This window comes from Manis pentadactyla, chromosome 15 (genome assembly GCF_030020395.1).
Source record: "Manis pentadactyla isolate mManPen7 chromosome 15, mManPen7.hap1, whole genome shotgun sequence".
Lineage (NCBI taxonomy): Eukaryota > Metazoa > Chordata > Mammalia > Pholidota > Manidae > Manis > Manis pentadactyla.
Genome location: NC_080033.1, coordinates 57,291,098 through 57,312,822, shown reverse-complemented (window position 1 = coordinate 57,312,822; position 21,725 = coordinate 57,291,098). Strand labels below are relative to the sequence as shown.

Below are 21,725 nucleotides of genomic sequence, written 5' to 3'. Positions count from 1 at the left end.
TATAAAGAGCTCACACGCCTCAACAAACAAAAAACAAATAACCCAATTAAAAAATGGGCAGAGGAACTGAACAGACAGTTCTCCAAAAGAGAAATACAGATGGCCAACAGACACATGAAAAGATGCTCCACATCGCTAATTATCAGAGAAATGCAAATTAAAACTACAATGAGGTATCACCTCACACCAGTAAGGATGGCTGCCATCCAAAAGACAAACAACAACAAATGTTGGTGAGGCTGTGGAGAAAGGGGAACCCTCCTACACTGCTGGTGGGAATGTAAGTTAGTTCAACCATTGTGGAAAGCAGTATGGAGGTACATCAAAATGCTCAAAACAGACTTACCATTTGACCCAGGAATTCCACTCCTAGGAATTTACCCTAAGAACGCAGCAATCAAGTTTGAGAAAGACAGATGCACCCCTATGTTTATTGCAGCACTATTTACAATAGCCAAGAATTGGAAGCAACCTAAATGTCCATCGATAGATGAATGGATAAAGAAGATGTGGTACATATACACAATGGAATACTACTCAGCCATAAGAAAAGGGCAAATCCAATCATTTGCAGCAACATGGATGGAGCTGGAGGGTATTATGCTCAGTGAAACAAGCCAAGCAGAGAAAGAGAAATACCAAATGATTTCACTTATCTGTGGAATATAAGAACAAAGGAAAAACTGAAGGAACAAAACAGCAGCAGAATCACAGAACTCAAGAATGGACTAACAGGTACCAAAGGGAAAGGGACTGGGGAGGATGGGTGGGTAGGGAGGGATAAGTGGGGGAGAAGTAGGGGGGTATTAAGATTAACATGCATGGGGGGGGTAGGAGAAAAGGGAGGGCTGTACAACACAGAGAAGGCAAGTAGTGATTCTACAACATTTTGCTATGCTGATGGACAGTGACTGTAAAGGGGTTTATAGGGGAGACCTGGTATAGGGGAGAGCCTAGTAAACATAATATTCGTCATGTAAGTGTAGATTAGTGATAGCAAAAAAAAAAAAAAAAAAAAAAAGGGCAGTTCCTGTGTGGTAACCTCCAACGAGTTCTACACAAGGGTATAAAGGGCATATAAAAGTGTAGGCAAAGGGTCTGTTTGTGTTTATACAGAGGATCAAAGCCTAATTGGGCTACCCCGAAAATGAACTAAGATACGATATGAAAAAGAACTTCCAACATCTGCACTCTCTGGAAGTCTCATGCCAGAAGATGATCATCAAAAAACCCCAACAAAGATCCACGCACTGCTACAGCTGTAGATGCACTCATCCCACCAGTTCCTGGACTTGCCATGGGAATGAGGAAGGAGATATCTAAGCTGGCCTGTGCATACAGTAAAACAACAAAATTGGACTGGATCTATACTGTTGGAACTCAACCAAGAATTTGGAGAAGTGCAAATTGTAGCGCTCCAAAGTCTTACAACTACAAACTATTTACTGTTAAAAGAACATATGGCATGTGAACAGTCCCCAGGAATGGGTTGTTTTAATTTGTCTGATTTCTCTCAGACTGTTCAAGTTCAGTTGGACAATATCCGCCATATCATAGATAAGTTTTCACAAATGCCTAAGGTGCCTAACTGGTTTTCTTGGTTTCACTGGAGATGGCTGGTAATTACAGATATGCTTTGGTTATGTAACTATACTCCTATTATGTTAATGTGTGTGCACAATTTAAGTAGTAGCTTAAAACCTATACATGCTGAAGTTACTCTACAAGAAGATATATCAAAGAAATAATCAATCTTCCCATGTTTTCTTCCGCCTGCTACTTCTATAGCTTTTCTTCTTCCCTCCTAATTACAACCCTTAAATAGAATTCGTGCCTCATATCAAATTTACCGAGTATCATAATTCTTCCAAGTGGTAAAGATACCTCAAGACAAATGCTGGGCATAGAAGCCACAGGGCATAAATATGCAAAGAAGTAAAAAGCTAACTTTTTCAAACAATAAGGCTTCTCTCTCACTTACCAACTTCACATTTCCCTGTATGGCCCCGGAAGATGACTGGTTAGCCAGAGACGGGTAAGATTCCTCAAGGGAGGAACAACCTAAGACAGGCACAGTCGCAGTGGGGCCATCAGGTGAGAAATTGGGGATCAACAGAGGTGAGGCTTAGAACCTCACCCCCCCGTTCTGAGAGAAATCTTCTGCATACGTGGATGTTTTATTGCCCTTGTCTAGCTTGGATTAACACATAGTCTACAGGCACACACCTGATCATCTACATGTGCTCTCTTACAACACTAAACTATGTTTTCTACCTTTATCTTGTATCTACCTACCACTTCAGCATTTTATTAAAAATAATAATAATAAAGAGAGAAATGTGGTATCCACATATAAATCAAGTATAAAAACCAAATGAGTATTCATATTTGAACTGACTGTTTAGAGTTCATAATGCATGAGCAAAACCGAAAGTTTCTGTGATGACTGCCCTTGTACTGTTCACTATGTAACTTATTCATTATGTAAGAATTTGTTCTACATGTAAGAACTTGTTTGTTATGCCTCAGAAGATTGGAGACTGACAAAAATTAGGCTTGGGGTGGATTAATGATTGTGCATTGAGCATTGACTCCCCTATACAGAATTTTATTGTCGTTAACAACCATTTAATCAATAAATATGAGAGATGCCCTCACAAAAAAAAAAAAAAAAAAAAAAAAGGACAGACTTCCAATGGTAAAATAAATTAGTAACTGGGATGTAATGTATAGCATAAGGAATATAGTCAAGATATTGTAACAGCCTGGTAGGGTGATAGCTGGAACCTAGAATTATGTATATAAATGTTCTACCACTGTGTTGTACACTTGAAACTCATGTAATGTAATACTGTGTGTCAACTACCCTTCAATAAAAAATAATTATTAAAAAAAAAAAAAATGAACAAGTGGGACTATATTAAGCTGAAAAGCTTCTGTACAGCAAAAGACACCATCAATAGAACAAAAAGGATCCCTACAGTATGGGAGAATATATTTGAAAATGACACATCCGATAAAGGCTTGACGTCCAGAATATATAAAGAGCTCACACGCCTCAACAAACAAAAAACAAATAACCCAATTAAAAAATGGGCAGAGGAACTGAACAGACAGTTCTCCAAAAGAGAAATACAGATGGCCAACAGACACATGAAAAGATGCTCCACATCGCTAATTATCAGAGAAATGCAAATTAAAACTACAATGAGGTATCACCTCACACCAGTAAGGATGGCTGCCATCCAAAAGACAAACAACAACAAATGTTGGTGAGGCTGTGGAGAAAGGGGAACCCTCCTACACTGCTGGTGGGAATGTAAGTTAGTTCAACCATTGTGGAAAGCAGTATGGAGGTACATCAAAATGCTCAAAACAGACTTACCATTTGACCCAGGAATTCCACTCCTAGGAATTTACCCTAAGAACGCAGCAATCAAGTTTGAGAAAGACAGATGCACCCCTATGTTTATCGCAGCACTATTTACAATAGCCAAGAATTGGAAGCAACCTAAATGTCCATCGATAGATGAATGGATAAAGAAGATGTGGTACATATACACAATGGAATACTACTCAGCCATAAGAAAAGGGAAAATCCTACCATTTGCAGCAACATGGATGGAGCTAGAGGGTATTATGCTCAGTGAAACAAGCCAAGCAGAGAAAGAGAAATACCAAATGATTTCACTTATCTGTGGAATATAAGAACAAAGGAAAAACTGAAGGAACAAAACAGCAGCAGAATCACAGAACTCAAGAATGGACTAACAGGTACCAAAGGGAAAGGGACTGGGGAGGATGGGTGGGTAGGGAGGGATAAGTGGGGGAGAAGTAGGGGGGTATTAAGATTAGCATGCATGGGGGGGTGGGAGAAAGGGGAAGGTTGTACAACACAGAGAAGGCAAGTAGTGATTCTACAACATTTGCTATGCTGATGGACAGTGACTGTAAAGGGGTTTATAGGGGAGACCTGGTATAGGGGAGAGCCTAGTAAACATAATACTCGTCATGTAAGTAAGTGTAGATTAATGACACCAAAAAAAAAAAAAAAAGGCAGTTCCTGAGTGGAGACCTCCAATAAGTTCTACACAAGGGTATAAAGGGCATATAAAAGTGTAGACAAAGGGTCTGTTTGTGTTTATACAGAGGATCAAAGCCTAATTGGGCTAACCCAAAAATGAACTAAGATACGATATGAAAAAGAACTTCCAACATCAGCACTCTCTGGAAGACTCATGCCAGAAGATGATCATCAAAAAACCCCAACAAAAATCCATGCACTGCTACAGCTGTAGATGCACTCATCCCACCAGCTCCTGGACTTGCCATGGGAATGAGGAAGGAGATATCTAAGCTGGCCTGTGCATACAGTAAAACAACAAATTTGACTGGATCTATACTGTTGGAACTCAACCAAGAATTAGGAGAAGTGCAAATTGTAGCGCTCCAAAATCTTACAACCACAGACTATTTACTGTTAAAAGAACATATGGTATGTGAATGGTCCCCAGGAATGGTTTGTTTTAATTTGTCTGATTTCTCTCAGACTGTTCAAGTTCAGTTGGACAATATCCACCATATCATAGATAAGTTTTCACAAATGCCTAAAGTTCCTAACTGGTTCTCTTGGTTTCACTGGAGATGGCTGGTAATTACAGGTATGCTTTGGTTATGTAACTATACTCCTATTATGTTAATGTGTGTGCGCAATTTAAGTAGTAGCTTAAAACCTATACATGCTGAAGTTACTCTACAAGAAGATATGTCAAAGAAATAATCAATCTTCCCATGTTTTCTTCTGCCTGCTACTTCTATAGCTTTTCTTCTTCCTTCCTAATTACAACCCTTAAATAGAATTCGTGCCTCATATCGAATTTATCGAATATCATAATTCTTCCAAGTGGTAAAGATACCTCAAGACAAATGCTGGGCATAGATGCCACAGGGCATAAATATGCAAAGAAGTAAAAAGCAAACCTTTTCAAACAATAAGGCTTCTCTCTCACCTACCAACTTAACATTTCCCTGTATGGCCCCGGAAGATGACTGGTTAGCCAGAGACGGGTAAGATTCCTCAAGGGAGGAACAACCTAAGACAGGCACAGTCACAGGGGGGCCATCAGGTAAGAAATTGAGGATCAACAGAGGTGAGGCTTAGAACCTCACCCCCCCCTGTTCTGAGAGAAATCTTCTGCATACGTGGATGTTTCATTGCCCTTGTCTAGCTTGGATTAACACATAGACATAGGGAATATAGTCAAAATATTGTAACAACTTGGTATGGTGATAGCTGGTACCTAGAATTATCATGTATATAAATGTTGAATCACTGTGTTGTACACCTGAAACTAATGTAATGTAATACTGTGTGTCAACTACCCTTCAATAAAAAATAATTATCTACAAAAATAATAATAATAATAATAATAATAATTCAAGTTGCTGATATTGTTTTGTTTACAGAAGAAACAGCAACTTAACATTAGAAATATAAACTCCTATGGATTTTTTAAATTTGCCTCCGTAAGTGCTTGACTATCACATTTCCCCTTTTAGTCTACCTTTTTCTTTCCTAGCGACATATCAAAACATATTTCCCATTGCTTCCCTCTTTTCTTTGACCCTTTGTGTAAATTTTTATTTGAAAAGCAACCTGAATGGTGTGATTCTAGGCACAAAGTGCATTCTCCAAACCCTAGTCAAATGGAAGGTAATATAGACAGGTGGGAAACTATAATGGCAGGCTATTTTTCTGCAAAGTATCCATTGTAAAGATTATGGGGAAATTTCCTGACAATAACCATGAGAAAAGGGGATTTCTTAAGATGTCAGCATGAGTAGGGCGGTGGAAATCTCCTCCCAAAACCATATATATTTTCAAAATACAGCAAATACAACTATTCCTAAAAGAGAGACCAGATGATACAGTACAACAGCCAGGCTACATCTACCTCTGAGAGAACTCAACATCTCACGAAAAGGGTAAGATGTGACCCAGCGGGACCTGAGCACTCTTTCCACCCCAGCTCACCAGTGGGAGGAAAAGAATCAGAATGGGGAGGGAGTGGAAGCACAGGACTGCTAAATAACAAGCCCTAGTAATCTGCACCAGGAGCACAGATACACTTTGCATGCTGTACTGGATATGAGAGAAACAGAAAAGTAAAATCCGAGATAGAGACTACAAGCGGGTTCCCACAGCTGAACCCCCAGGACAAAACAAAAGCAGGCACTTTAAAAGTCTTAAAGAGTTTAACAGGTGGAAAAAATCATCCTGGCACACTCATCCCAGCAGGCTGGGAATCTTAAGGAACTTCAGGCACCCTAACCCCCTGGGTGGCAACACAGCTCCAAAGCCCCTCATGGCGATAAGCAGCCTGCCGTTAATTCCCCCCACCAGCACTGCAAACAAACTGGCTGACCTGCCATTGCTGCAGACCAGCTGGGGAGCAGCCCACCCACAGCAACCACACAGAGTCTCTCCCAGTGTGCAGCTAACCAGGCCAGACCCAGAGGCTGCCCACTGCGTGCAGCTGCCCGGCACAGGCAGAGAAAGCAGGCGCAAAGTCTGGAAGGCAAGAAGGGGCACTGTTCTCACAGGAGAACACATGCCACTCATCTGTGACCCCTGTCGGTGCCCTAGGCTATCCTGAGGGCCACCCCACCCATGGCAGCTCAGGGGATTAACCCACAGACTACTCCCTGTGTGTGGGTAACCAGCACAGGCAGTGGAGAAGGGCAAGGCAACCAGCAAGCAGGAAGGGACTTTGTTCTCCCAGCGGACACACATGCCACTCACCGGTGATCACTTCTATCACCATGAAAAGGCAGAAGAAGCTGGTCCAGTCCAAAATCACTCAAATGTCAGTGAGAGGGCCTGGTGAGATCAATATAACCAATCTTCCTGAAAAAGAATTCAAAATAAAAGTCATAACCAAGAGAGGATTAAAGATGGCAGCATGAGAGGTGAGGCACAGGCTTCCTTCTAAAACCACATATAATATGAAAATATAATTAATACAACTAATCCTGAAAGAGCACCGGGAAGGAGGACTGCGCCAGACTGCATACACCTGGAGAAAAGAGCAGACCTCATGGAACAGGGTAACGTACCAAAGCCATGGCCCGATGGGACCCAAGCCCTTCCCCCACCCCAGCTCAATGGTTGGAGGAAGAGAAACAGAGTGGGGAGGGAGTGGAGACCTGGGACTGCTGAAAACCTAACTCCAGAGATCTGCTCTGGAAGCACAAACCTACATTTCGTGGTGCTTTCATTATACTCTTGTGATTGGGGGATTGGAAAGCTAGGACAGGCAGAATTCCTGAAGAGACTGAGATTCTGGACACTTGTGGAAAGCAGGGACCCATATCTGGCTGCTCTGGGACAAAGGAAGGGCAGGTGGTCTGAGAGACTTCCTAACAAGAAAGCCCTTAGCAGGAGGGCTGCTAAAGGGGCAAGGATTGCACAGAGCTTACTGCTCAGGAGAAAGGACAGGTAGACAAAATTGTCCAGGTGCACTCTGCCCAGCAGGTTGGGAGCTTTCACAATTTCCAGGTGCTCCAGCTGCCTGGCTGGCTACACAGCTCCAGGGAACCTCTCCATGATAGGCACCCTACTGCACCTTTCTTCCAGCCAGCCCCACCTGGCTCGCAAACCAGCAAACCCTACCCTGGCATTAGGCCAGCCAGAGGGAAGATGTGTCTACAGAAACTGCAAACGCAAGGCATAGAGGCTTCTGCCTGTATGCTTAGTCCACTGGTTCAGGCAATGGAGACAAGCATAGCGGCCAGGAAACAGGAAACAGCTCTTTCCTCCCCCCACCAATACCACTCCCCTGTGACCCCTGACATTGCTCCAGGGGCTGAGCAGCTCCAGAGAGTAGAGCTTCTGGACACTAGAGGGCGCCATATACAAATATGAAATGCCAAAGGAACCTGGTTCAGAGTAAAATTAATATAACTCCTGAGAAAGATGACATAGACCTCATGACTCTTCCTGAAAGGGAGTTCAAATTAAAAATCATTAACATGCTAATGGGGTACGGAAAGACATTCAAGAACTCAGGAATGAATTCCAGTCAGAGATCCAATCGTTGAAGAGCACAATGGAGGGAATTAAAAGCAGATTGGATATGGTGGAGGCGACGATAAATGAAATAGAAACTAGAGAAGAGTAATACAAAGAAGCTGAGGCACAGAAAGAAAAAAGGATCTCTAATAATGAAAGAATATTGAGAGAACTGTGTGACCAATTCAAATGGAACAATATTTGCATTATAGGGATATCAGAAGAAGAGAGAGAGATCCACAGATCTCCCAACACAAGGGACCCAAGGAAAACACCAAGACATATAGTAATTAAAATGACAACAAGGATAAGGACAGACTATTAAAAGACACTAGAGAGAGAAGTAAGATCACGTACAAAGGAAAGCCCATCAGGCTAACATCAGACTTCTCAGCAGAAACCTTACAGGCCAGAAGGGAGTGGCATGATGTATTTAATGCAATGAAGCAGAAGGGCCTGGAACCAAGATTCCTTTATACGGCAAGATTATCATTTACATTTGAAGGACGAATTAAACAATTTCCAGATAAGCAAAAACTGAGAGAATTTACCTCCCACAAACTGTCTCCACAGTCTATTTTGGAGGGACTGCTATAATGAAAGAGTTCCTAAGGTTTAACAGCTCTCACCAGAGGCAATAAAATCACAGTAAAGAAAGTAGAACAGCTAATTACTAAGCAAATGCAAAATTAATTTAACTATCCCCAAAGTCAATCAAGGGATAGACAAAGAGTACAGAATATGATACCTAATATATAAAGAATGGAGGAGGAAGAAAAAGGAGGAGGAAAAGAAAAGAACCTTTAGATTCTGTTTGTAATAGCATTCTAAGTGAGTTAAGTTAGACTCTTAGATAGTAAGGAAGTTAACCTTGAACCTTTGGAAACCACAAATCTAAAGTCTGCAATGGCAATAAGTATATACCGATTGATAATCACCCTAAATGTAAATAGTCTGAATGCACCAATCAAAAGACATAGAGTCACTGAATGGATAAAAAAAACAAGACCCATCTATATGCTGCCTACAAGAGACTCACTTTAAATCCAAAGACATACAAAGACTAAAAGGGAAGGGATGGAAAAAGATATTTCATGCAACTAATAGAGAGAAAAAAACAGGAGTTGCAGTACTTGTATCAGACAAAATAGACTTCAAAAAAAAAGAAAGTCACAAGAGACAAAGAAGGACATTACATAATGATAAAGGGGTCAATCCAACAAGAATATATAACCATTATAAATATCTATGCTCCCAGCACAGGAGCACCTACATATGTGAAACAAATACTAACAGAATTAAAAGGGGAAATAGAAGGCAATTTATTCACTCTAGGAGACTTCAACACTCCACTCACTCTGAAGGACAGATCAACCAGACAGAAAATAAATAAGGAGACAGAGGCACTGAACAACACATTAGAACAGATGTACCTAACAGACATCTACAGAAGTCTACACCCAAAAGCAGCATTCTTCTCAAGTGCACATTGAACATTTGCAAGAATAGATCATACACTAGGCCACAAAAAGAGCCTCAGTAAAATTCAAAAAGATTGAAATTGTACCAACCAGTTTCTCAGATTACAAAGGTATGAAACTAGAAATAAATTACACAAAGAAAATTAAAAACCCCACAAACACATGGAGGCTTCACAACATGCTCCTAAATAACCAATGGATCAATGACCAAATAAAAACAGAGATCAAGCAATATATGGAGACAAATGACAATAATTCAACATGCAAAATCTGTAGGATGCAGCCAAGGCCATGCTAAGAAGAAAGTATATTGCAATACAGGCCAACCTCAGGAAAGAAGAACAATCCCATATAAGCAGTCTAAATTCACAATTAATGAAACTAGAAAAAGAAGAACAAATGAGGCCCAAAGTCAGTAGAAGGAGGGACATAATAAAGATTAGAGCAGAAATAAATAAAATTGAGAAGAATAAAATAATAGAAAGAATCAGTGACAGCAAGAGCTGGTTCTTCGAGAAAATAAACAAAATAGATAAACCCCTACTCAAAAGTCTCAAGAAAAAAAAGAGACTCTACATTAATAGAATCAGAAATGAGAAAGGAAAAATCACTAAGAACACCACAGAAATACAAAGAATTATTAGAGAATACTATGAAAAATTATGTGCTAACAAACTGGATAACCTATAAGAAATGGACAACTTTCTAGAAAAATACAACCTTCCAAGGCTGACCCAGGAAGAAACAGAAAATCTGCACAGACCAATTACCAGCAACGAAATCAAACTGGTAACCAAAAAACTACCAAAGAACAAAATTCCTGGAGCAGATGGCTTCACCATTGAATTTTATCAAACATTTAGTGAAGACCTAATACTCATTCGTCTTAAAGTTTACCAAAAAATAGAAGAGGGGGAAATATTTCCAAATTCATTCTATGAAGCCAGCATCACTCTAATACCAAAACCAGGCAAAGATACCACAAAAAAAGAAAATTACACACCAGTATCCCTGATGAACATAGATGCAAAAATACTCAACAAAATATTAGCAAACTGAATTGAAAAATACATCAAAAAGATCATCCATCATGACCAAGTGGGATTCATCCCAGGGATGCAAGGATGATACAACATTCGAAAATCCATCAACATCATACACCACATCAACAAAAAAAAGGACAAAAACCACATGATCATCTCTATAGATGCTGAAAAAGCATTTGACAAAATTCAACATCCATTCGTGATAAAAACACTCAACAAAATGGGTATAGAGGGCAAGTTCCTCAACATAATAAAGGCCATATATGACAAACACACAGCCAACATTATATTTAACAACAAGAAGCTGAAAGCTTTTCCTTTAAGATAGGGAACAAGACAAGGATGCCACTTTCCCCACATCTATTTAACATAGCACTGGAGGTCCTAGATTGCCCTTCAGTGAACATAGTACTGGACTGCCCTTCAATGAACTAGAGCAATCAGACAACACAAAGAAATAAAAGGCATCCAGATTGACAAGGAAGAAGTTAAACTGTCCCTGTTTGCAGATGACATGATATTGTACATAAACAACCCTAAAGAATCCACTCCAAAACTACTAGATCTAATATCTGAATTCAGCAAAGTTGCAGGTTGCAAAATTAATACACAGAAATCTGTGGCATTCCTATACACTAACAATGAACTAGCAGAGAGAGAAATCAGGCTAACAATTCCATTCACAATTGCATCAAAAAGAATAAAATACCTAGGAATAAACCTAACCAAGGAAGTGAAAGACCTATACTCTAAAAACTACAAGACACTCATGAGAGAAATTAAAGAAGATACCAATAAATGGAAACATATCCCATGCTCATGGATAGGAAGACTTAATATTGTCAAAATGGCCATCCTGCCTAAAGCAATCTATAGGTTCAATGCAATTCCTATCAAAATACCAACAGCATTCTTCAACGAACTAGAGAAAATCATCCTAAAATTCATATGGAACCACAAAAGACCCCGAATAGCCAAAGCAATCCTGAGAGGAAAGAATAAAGCAGGGGGAATTACACTCCCCAACTTCAAGCTCTACTACCAAGACACAGTAATCAAGACAATTTGGTACTGGCACAAGAACAGACCCATAGACCAATGGAACAGACTAGAAACCCCTGATATAAACCCAACCATATATGGTCAATTAATATATGATAAAGGAGCCATGGACATACAATGGGGAAATGACAGCCTCCTCAACAGCTGGTGTTGGCAAAACTGGACAGCTACATGCAAGAGAATGAAACTGGATTATTGTCTAACCCCATACACAAAAGTAAACTCAAAATGGATTAAAGACTTGAATGTAAGTCATGAAACCATAAAACTCTTCAAAGACAACATAGGCAAACATCTCCTGAGTATAAGCATGAGCAACTTCTTCCTGAATGCATCTCCTTGGGCAGGGAAACAAAAGCAAAAATGAACTCATGGGACTACATCAAACTAAAAAGTTTCTGTACGGCAAAGGACACCATCAACAGAACAAAAACGCATCCTATAGTATGGGAGAATATATTTGTAAATGACATATCCAACAAGGGGTTAACATCCAAAATCTATAACGAATTTACAAGCCTGAACACCCAAAAAGGAAAAATCAGATTAACAAATGAGCACAGGATATGAAGAGACAGTTCTCCAAAGAAGAAATTCAGATGGCCAACAGACACATGAAAAGATGCTCCACATCACTAATCATCAGGGAAATGCAAATTAAAGCCACAATGAGATATCACCTCACACCAGCTCAGATGGCTACCATCCAAAAGACAAACAACAACAAGTGCTGGCGAGGATGTGGAGAAAGGGGAACCCTCCTACACCACTGGTGGGAATGTAAACTAGTTCAACCATTATGGAAAGCAGTATGGAGGTTCCTCAAAAAGCTCAAAATAGAATATAATTTGACCCAGAAATTCCACTCCTAGGAATTTACCCTAAGAATGCAGGAGTCCAGTTTGAAAAAGACATATGCAGCCCTATGTTTATCACAGCACTATTTACAATAGCCAAGAAATGGAAGCAACCTAAGTGTCCATCAGTAGATGATTGGATAAAGAAGATGTGGTACATATACACAACAATATTATTCAGCCAAAAGAGAAAACAAATCCTACCATTTGCAACAACATGGATGGAGCTAGAGGGTATTATGCTCAGTGAAATAAGCCAGGCGGAAAAAGACAAGTATCAGATGATTTCACTCATGTGTGGAGTATAATGACAAAGAAAAAAACTGAAGGAACAAAACAGCAGCAGACTCACAGAACCCAAGAATGGACTACAGTTACCAAAGGGAAAGGGACTGGGGAGGATGGGTGGGAAGGGAGGGACAAGGGTGGAAAAGGGGCATTATGATTAGCATGTATAATGTGGGGGGGGGGGCACGGGGAGGATTGTACAACACAGAGAAGACAAGTGGTTCTATAGCATCCTACCACGCTGATGGACAGTGACTGTAATGGGGTATGTGACGAGGACTTGATGATGGGGGAGTCTAGTAACTATAATTTTGCTCATGTAATTGTACATTAATGATACCAAAATAAAATAATAAAAATAAAAATAAATGAGTAAAAACAAATCTACTTTAAGGGCGTGCCCTAATGCTAGAGGCTTAAAGTTCGTTTCTCTAAGAAATTCTGGAGGCTTCTGACTTGAAACAAAGGTGAACATCTTCTAAGTGGTGGAAAATGATTTATCACTATTTATACTTTTTTCTTAGTGTTTTTTTCTACCGTCTTCAGGTAGGGAGAAGGGGAGTGACCTGGGAAAGAACTAAAGCGAAAACCACTGCGGGTGGCGGTGCAAGACCAACCCTAGGAGGTCAGCCTCTATCGGCCTCCAGGGCACCTTTCGCTCCGGAGACCAGGGAAACTCGCAGCCAATCACCCAACGCAGGCCCCACCTGTCTCCGGTCTCTCCCCTCCTCAAGATGGTGACAGGCGCGACAGTCTGGGCACGGCGCGCGCGGCACTCTGGGAGCGGAAGAAGGGGGCCGCGCGCCGGCAGCCGAGCCGGAAGAGGAGGAGCTGGGCCTGGAGCATCGGCGAGTGTTAGCGCCGCTGTGGCTGCCGGTGCTTGTGGGTCGCAGGGAGCGGGGCCTGGAGGGCGCGGTGTGTCGCGATGCCGGAGCTGGCGGTGCAGAAGGTGGTAGTCCACCCCCTGGTGCTGCTCAGTGTGGTGGATCATTTCAACCGGTGAGCGGGCGGCGCGGGGCGGCCGGCGGGGCCGCCGCTGCTGAGTCACGGGCACGCTGGTGACGGCGCGGTGAGCGCGGGGACGCCGATGGGTTGGGGGCCAGCCCGACCCGCCTCGGCTAGCAAGGCCCAAGTCAGCCCGCAGCGCGCCCGCCCCAGCGGCGCTCCGGGGCCTGGACTGCCTGCTCCTGTTGCTCACGTCCGTTCGCCGAGTACGCGGGGCAAGCCCCAGGCCTCGTGCCCGTCTGTCACCGCGTCGCCCTTTCACCAGAAGGACCCGGTGTCCCGTAGGAAAGCCCTTCACATTCGCGCCTCTGTGCCTCCGAAGGCTGTCACCGAAACTCTGGTCTCAGCTCCTGGGAGAGCTGTCGTATTAACTTGTGAAAGTTTCTAAGTGAGAATCTGTTTTGACGATCGCTTAAAACATAGATGAGGTGTTAAGTTTTTCTTTTTAAAAAGGCCATTTAGAAGTGTTGGCATTACGAGTAAGACAGAACATCCCAAAGATGTTTTCCTCCACCTTCCCTTGCTTGTTTCTGAGCTGTTCATCCCGCTGGACCTGTTACACGTGTTCGGTTTTTCAAGGTACTTTCCGAAGTGGCAAATGTAATACCCCCTTGGGAGAATCTGCTGAAGAGTCATAGTTGCAAAGTGCCTATTCTTCTGCAGCTTAATTCGTACAACTCCTGATTCAATTGTAAAAATAATAAGCTCCAGGCTTCTTGAGGTTTAGGGCCTCCAGTTCAGTTCCGGTGCTTTGCAGGACCCTCAGCTAATGAGACACTAGAGGTACTAATGGGGCAGGCATCATTTCAGCTCTATTCTTTTTACTTTCCTTTGACATGGGAGTTCTTTTGTGTCTGTGTCTCACGTTTGCTAGTGGTTAAAGGAGAATTCTGTGTGCAGACCAATGAAATGAGATTATGTAAGTGAAACACACTTACCAAATATCACTGAGGAGGTTTGATACGGGGATAGAAATTCTGAAGTACAATCTCACTCATTCACTCCTCTCAGTGTGATTAGTCACCAGCTGACTTCTGCCTACTTAAGCTATTCAGAGAGACCATAAATGGCACACACATGCTTCTGGGTCAGGATCACTTCTGAGCCCCTAGACAGAACAAAGAATTACAATGTCTAGTGGGGCTTGCCAACATAGAATAGATGTTTTCAGAGAACAGTTGGCAAGCCGGACCATAAAAATGGTTCTACTTTAACATCTTTATTTCTATAAAGATTTGAGGATAGGGAAGATGGGGAAAGTTCAAAGAAGGGTAAGCTGCAAAGGAAAAAAATTCAGTGAAACATCAAATAACCTTTAAAAGTTTATGATCTGGGGAGTTTTCATTTACAGTCAACAGGTAAGTAAAAACCGCCAGTGTACAAAGTTCATGAATTATCCATTTTATTTATTACACTGTAATATTAAGGACTAGTTACATTTGTTTAGTGGGAGTAGTTCCCAGGTAAGTTAAATTGTATCTGCACCATTGTAATTAAGTATCCACTTGTTGGGTCCACATCTGTGTGTGCCTATCAGACTGACTTTCTGCTTTCTTGTTCAGAATAGGTAAGGTTGGAAATCAGAAGCGTGTTGTTGGTGTGCTTTTGGGGTCATGGCAAAAGAAAGTACTAGATGTATCCAACAGTTTTGCAGGTAAAAGACAAATTTTACATGTTTCTCAGCATGGTTAAATGTCAATTAACTTAAAATTCAAAAAAGAAACTTGTGTGGTTTCCTTTTCTTTTTCCACTACTACCCAGAGATTATTTCAAAATTGCTGAAGTATAGAAAAGGGAGGCAAAAGGCTGCACACTGAATTGGATAGTAAACACTTTAAATTCGCAGGTCCTCCAGTCTCCATTGCAGCTGCTTGGCTCTGCTGTTGTAGTAGGAAAGCACCTATAGACGGCATGTAGACAAAAGGGTGGCTCTAGTCTAGTGGAACTTTATAAAAATAGGCAGCTGTTGTAGTTTGTAACCCCTGCACAAAACTATTAAGCATGGAGAGATGGAGATCATTACCTTTTACTCTGTTTCAGGAATCATTACAAGAATGTATCCATGTATTTTATGACTAAAGTAATAACAAAGAACAACAACAAAATAATTGCTGGCATGACCTCTGAAGGAGAGGTCACTAACTCCAGGGACTAGAACAACCAGGCAGTGATGTAATTTGCTAAGTGGGAAATTCTAGGAAGTGATGGGGCTTTTAGCAAACAAGACCATGTGTCCTTTTTAAAGGGAGCAACCTCTGACTCTAGCCAGTTGTTGCCAGGTCTTCTGACTTTTCAAGAGAAGCTAGAAATCTGGGATTTTTATATGAAATCTGGTTTTTAATGAGAGCAACTCAAACATAATACTGTGTTGGAGAAACCAAACACATGGATAAGAGATGGCTGGGGGTCTCTAGTGGTGAGCTGTGCTGTAGATTTCCACAGCACCCTAAATTAAATCGCATATATTTTTTTCTCTTTAGTCCCTTTTGATGAAGATGACAAAGATGATTCTGTCTGGTTTTTAGACCATGATTACTTGGAAAACATGTATGGAATGTTTAAGAAGGTCAATGGTATGTTGTGATTTTTTTAAGAAGGCACTATGGCACTGATCTGTGTGTGTGTGTGTGTGTGTGTGTATACATGTGCACATGGCATAGGCACCCACCCCTAGTATTTTTTCTAAGTATTCCCTTTTATTTGTTTAATGTCAAGGGCCCTTTCACATAGCTAGACTGCAGTAAAGCTGGTGGTGGTAGTGGAATGAGTAAATAAGAAACTAGAGTGGCAATTTAAGGCCTGCCAGACCGCCTAGGCTTAGGGGGCAAGCAAGCTCTCTGTAGCCAAAGAGCAAAGAACTGTCAAATAAAATCCACCTGCTTCCTACAGCTGTAGTAGCACCAGCGTAAACAAGTATCTCTGTCCCATGTATCATTTTCATTTTATTTCATTACAGTAACCTTATTGCTTTAGAAATGTTTATGCCCATAACACTCGCAGTTTCCGTCAATGTAACATGAACTATTTGTTTATATATTGCCTTGGAACTGTTTTCTAGTTACATGTGTGATTATTGTCCTAAACTAGAATGAGATATGGGTATCTCTGGATTTCCCTCACTGTTTATTTTCTCATAATTCTGTTCTTGAGTTTTAGATTTCATAAATGTGTCAAGGTTTAAAAAATAGATGACTGAAATTTTGAAAAAGGTGGAGAACACAACCACAGGAGTTCTTACCCTTTTTGAGGGAATTATATAAGTCCTCCCATAACAGTTCATACCCACTAATTTTTTTTCCTTCCCAGCCAGAGAAAGAATAGTTGGGTGGTACCATACAGGACCTAAACTACACAAGAATGACATCGCCATCAATGAACTCATGAAAAGATACTGCCCTAACTCAGTGAGTGCACTCTGTATTTAAAATGAATACTGTTCTTCGCCAGCAAATTCAAGTAAGAGTCTCCTAGGAAGGATTTCACTGCTTTTTCTCTGTAAGCTGCTTGTGGTAATTTGTCCTGTTTTGTTTAGTGTACAGTAATCCAATATATTTAGCAAGTAACAGTAAACACCTACTAAGTACCAGACATGCTATCTTCCTTAATCCTCTCAATAACTGGGGTTATTAACCTCCTTACAATGAGAAAACCGATTCGGAATGTTTAGGAAGGTCTTGGTGGTGGTGAGGCAGGATTAAAACGTTGGCTATCTTGACTCTGATTTCCATATGCTTGATAAACACACTGAACTATCTCTTGGCTTGTTAGGGGATGGGGGTGAAGAGCAGAGCAAATAGTGAAATGATAAGAAATGTAACTCGTTTTTGCTAAAAAATTCTGGTTCATGTCTGGTTAAATGAATGAAATAGCTTCAGTAACTATCATGAGAACAATTCTGCAGTTATTCTTTATGCTCTCAGTATGAGGTGGTTTGCTAAGGTGCATTTTTCTGCCAGGTACTGGTCATTATTGACGTGAAGCCAAAGGACCTGGGACTGCCCACAGAAGCATATATTTCAGTGGAAGAAGTTCATGATGTAAGTCATCTTGCTAGAGCTTAGGAGATCAGATTTACACTTAATTGGGTGATTGAGTTTTGGGTTTTTTTCCCCTTGAGTTTTGAATCATCAAATTTCAGAAATAGGACCACAGAAATCTAAAGTCCCGTTTTACATACGAAATTGAAGCCCCAAAGTAGTCAAATGATTGCCCAGAGATGTTCTCAGCCAAGTAAATGCAGAGCCTGGTAAGCCTGGTATTGATCTAATAATTAGTCTTAATCTAATAATCCAAATATAGAGCAAGTCAGAGCTGCCTGGAGCTAGGTGGCAAGACCCATCTGTGTGTTTGGACACCTGAGTACTCAGCTTCACAGCGTCCAATACCTAGTGTGTGATTCGCCAGCTTGTGCTCTGTGTAGACATGAAGATCTGCCAGAACGTAGCTTTTCTCTATTTCCAGGGAAACAACTAGGATTCTAATACGGGCTTTGATATGAAAAAATGGATACATTTTGTTGTGAGTATAACATATTTGCACATGAGCTTAGACTTACATTTCAAAGTCAGAGTGTGAGGGATAAAGTCTGTCTTTGGGGTTAGTCATTATTTATCCTTACATTCAGTTTAAAATCTGGGGAGAGAGACTCTAGGTTAGCTCCCTGCATATGTTCCTTGCACTGAGCTCTGTCCCGTCGCTGTTTGCCTTGCTGCTGGGGAACTTAGATCCAGATTCAGTGCCTTGTTGCAATACAGCTTTCATCCCTGCTCTCACACAGTTGTTTTTAAGTTAATTTTACCTTGCCTCTTTCAAAAAGGAATTTGAGGGTGCTTACACACACACTCGCATGCACACACACACACACACCAGTGAAGCAAGACTTTTAACAGTAGATAGGAGGGACATAAGAGCCATATAAGATGAAGCCAAGGAAAAATTAGTACCTGAAAAGGCATGCCGTGAAGCCTGCGAGATTGTTAAAGGTTCTGACCATCCAAGCATACAAAGGCAAGAGGAAACTGGCATTTGCAGGATTCACACTGTCCTGGATAAAATAACAACAGCCAATATTTACACCATTTAATGTAAGTTACATGACTGTCCCAAGGTCCCACAGCTCTCTTAGCACATACATAGCAGAGCCAAGCTTTAAAACCAGCAGTCTGGCTGTAGAATCTGTGCCCTCAGTGCTGTGTTATCCTACCTTGCAGACATTTTAGAGCCTTTACAGGAGGTGTACAGTCTCTTCAGGCACTAGATCGGAAAGGGGTTTCTCCTGAGTCCCATCAGGGAGTTACGGGGTACAGTGAGCCACAGCTCCAGGTGGACCCTTTGATTAAGACAGGGTACCAGAAAGCCCAGCTACTCTGACTGGTTTTGGTGTTCTGGTATCATTGGATCCAAAGGACAATAGATGGCTAAAAGTAACATTTTCTGACAAGAGCTTGCCTTAAGTACAGGTATTCTGTGTACTGCCTTTTCTAGAAAGAGCTGTATACCTAAAAAGCAACCTGAGACTTCCCTAAGTGTCCATCCCCACTGTGGGCTTGAGGGAATATCCATATATCCTCAAAAACTAGCTAATGGTGACCCAGCAGACCTTGTCATTGAGCAGGGCCGCTGATTTCAGCTTAGAAGGCTAAGCTTTCAAAGCAAACCTTACCTAACCGTGCCATGGAAAACCCAGTAATGCACCCATGAAGTGATCTGACTTAAAGCAGAGAATCTGACTTAAAGGTGTGAAAAAGAACCTGCCAGTTAGCTTGTTTGTAAGGAAATAACTATAGGTAAGCCTCCTTTCCCAGGATGGAACGCCAACCTCAAAAACATTTGAGCACGTGACCAGTGAGATCGGAGCAGAGGAAGCTGAGGAAGTTGGAGTTGAACACTTATTACGGTGAGACTTAGGATGAGACATCAGTATCATAAGCAGCCCAAGAGGCTGTTCAGTATAAGGCTAAGATCCATATGAAGAGTGCAGGGACTGGCTTCTAGGCCTGCATCGTGGCTGAAGTGCTGTGAGCTACGATTTATGGCTTTGTGGGTACACATCGTTGGGAAACTAATATTGACTGACAGGAACAGACGTGTGAAATAAATGTGGGTGTGTGCTCTTCCTGTGTCCTTTTCAATTAATGTAGCTAGTTTTCAGCAGAGAATCTACATCTCAGGAAGGGTTTTATTTTAAAAAAGTTATATACCCTGACTTATTAAAACAGTCATAGTTTTTCTCAAACAATAGGATTCCTTCCAGTTCACAAAGTTACTTCTGATATAAGCTTCTTACATCATATAGAGGCAGGTAAGAAAATGCCACACTTTTTAGGAATAAGGAAATTGAATTAGAGAGCTTTTTTTTTCCAGAGCAAAAAAGGTTTCATTTTAGCTCTCTTCTTGTGCCCTGTTATTAAAAAGATATAATATGCCTCCAAGTGGAAGCAACATTAAGGCAGTTCATCTTTATAAAATGAAGAACATTTTTTTCTTCAGAAAACTTGTCGCTCCCAAAGCTAGGTGTGTTCCCTTAGAATGTGAGACCCTGGTAGTTCAGTGTCCTGATGCTCTCTCCTGCCCTTTGGTCTTGCGGCTTATTACAGAGACATCAAGGACACTACAGTGGGCACGCTCTCCCAGAGGATCACAAACCAGGTCCACGGTTTAAAGGGACTCAACTCCAAGCTTCTGGATATCAGGGGCTACCTGGAGAAAGTGGCCACGGGCAAGCTGCCCATCAACCACCAGATCATCTACCAGCTGCAGGATGTCTTCAACCTGCTGCCGGACGTCAGCCTGCAGGAGTTTGTCAAAGCCTTTTACCTGAAGACCAACGACCAAATGGTGGTGGTGTATTTGGCCTCGTTGATCCGTTCCGTGGTTGCCCTGCACAACCTCATCAACAACAAGATCGCCAACCGGGATGCAGAGAAGAAGGAAGGGCAGGAAAAAGAAGAGAGCAAAAAGGATAGAAAAGATGACAAAGAGAAAGATAAGGAAAAGAGTGATGTAAAGAAAGAAGAGAAAAAGGAGAAAAAATAAAACATGTAGCTTCTTAATTTGTAAATTAAAATCTTATGAATTAACTCAGTGTGCCGCCAGAGGGTTCTTTTCCCTTTAAGTGCTTGTTACAAAAGCTGTGTTGAGAGCTGTCTGCCTCAGGCCACTCTTGCTGTGGCATTATATGGAAGTAAGGATGGGGGGTGCTGATCTGGTACCTAAACTGCAGCTCAGGCTGCTACGAAAGTGGGGATATGATAGTGCAGGCTCCAGATGGTGTGAGAAAAGGGAAGAGAAGGAAACGTAACATTTTCGGTACTCTTCATTCCTTTATCTAGAAAACCGGCAGTTGAATTGTCTCCATCTTAAAAGACTCCTGAGGTCTGTTTCTGGCAGTTCGCACAATTGCAAAATGGAATACATGAATTCCTTAAGTGCTCCCTGCCTCAGAACACCTGGAGTTCTGACCCTTCAGAACTGTTGCGGACACTGCACCCTGGGTCTGTGGGCCTGTAGCCCTGGCACTTGGGGGTGGGGATCGAGCTCCATATATTGTTTACCTTTGAAGACACAATTAAATGGCTTGGTTTTTAAGTCTGTGTTCTAGTCGTTTTTGACTGTGGGAGTGGTGATCCATTGTTTTCAGAAGCAGCCAAGTCTTTATTGAAATTGCCTTAAATATTTCAAACTTGGAATCATTTACGAAAGAGAGACTAGTCTCTTTCCTTTAAAAACAGTGATGAGATCCCTCCACTGAGCCCAGGAGACCTGGGTCCTAGTTTGTGCCCCAGATTCCTTGTCTGTGAAGTCCCTAGAGTACTTTCTCATGACACGTTCAGTTACTAGTGGCAGCAATCAGACCGCAAGGTTAGTGGGGATGTTACTGAGGATGAAACAAAGTTCTCCAAGACAAGTACTCAGG

The 21,725-nt window shown here is 41.5% G+C and overlaps 1 protein-coding gene and 1 long non-coding RNA gene across 2 annotated transcripts in view; one reads left to right on the top strand and one right to left on the bottom strand.

The window, feature by feature from the left end:
* The window catches only part of LOC118918771 (uncharacterized), an 85,302-nt gene extending 71,663 nt beyond the window's left edge, over nt 1–13,639 (bottom strand). The window contains exons 1-2 of the long non-coding RNA XR_005027251.2: nt 13,513–13,639; nt 6,803–6,907 (exon numbers count right to left, since the gene is read on the bottom strand). This is a non-coding gene — a long non-coding RNA (uncharacterized LOC118918771). The remainder of the gene's footprint in view (nt 1–6,802; nt 6,908–13,512) is intronic.
* A 10-nt stretch (nt 13,640–13,649) lies between these two features.
* PSMD7 (proteasome 26S subunit, non-ATPase 7) lies at nt 13,650–21,397 on the top strand. The gene is made up of 7 exons (XM_036897960.2): nt 13,650–13,804; nt 15,373–15,464; nt 16,291–16,383; nt 17,117–17,214; nt 17,767–17,847; nt 19,615–19,706; nt 20,407–21,397. The coding sequence occupies exons 1-7, from the start codon at nt 13,731–13,733 to the stop codon at nt 20,843–20,845; spliced, it is 969 nt and encodes a 322-aa protein (XP_036753855.1). The 5' UTR covers nt 13,650–13,730; the 3' UTR covers nt 20,846–21,397.
* Nucleotides 21,398–21,725: the final 328 nt, after the last annotated feature.

Excerpts from the sequence above, each read along its gene's own strand:
- PSMD7 (XM_036897960.2), top strand. The coding sequence starts at position 13,731 with ATGCCGGAGCTGGCGGTGCAGAAGGTGGTAGTCCACCCCCTGGTGCTG. Across the intron at positions 17,215-17,766 it reads AAAGATACTGCCCTAACTCA|GTACTGGTCATTATTGACGT; the intron begins GTGAGTGCACTC and ends TTTTTCTGCCAG. Across the intron at positions 17,848-19,614 it reads CAGTGGAAGAAGTTCATGAT|GATGGAACGCCAACCTCAAA; the intron begins GTAAGTCATCTT and ends CTCCTTTCCCAG.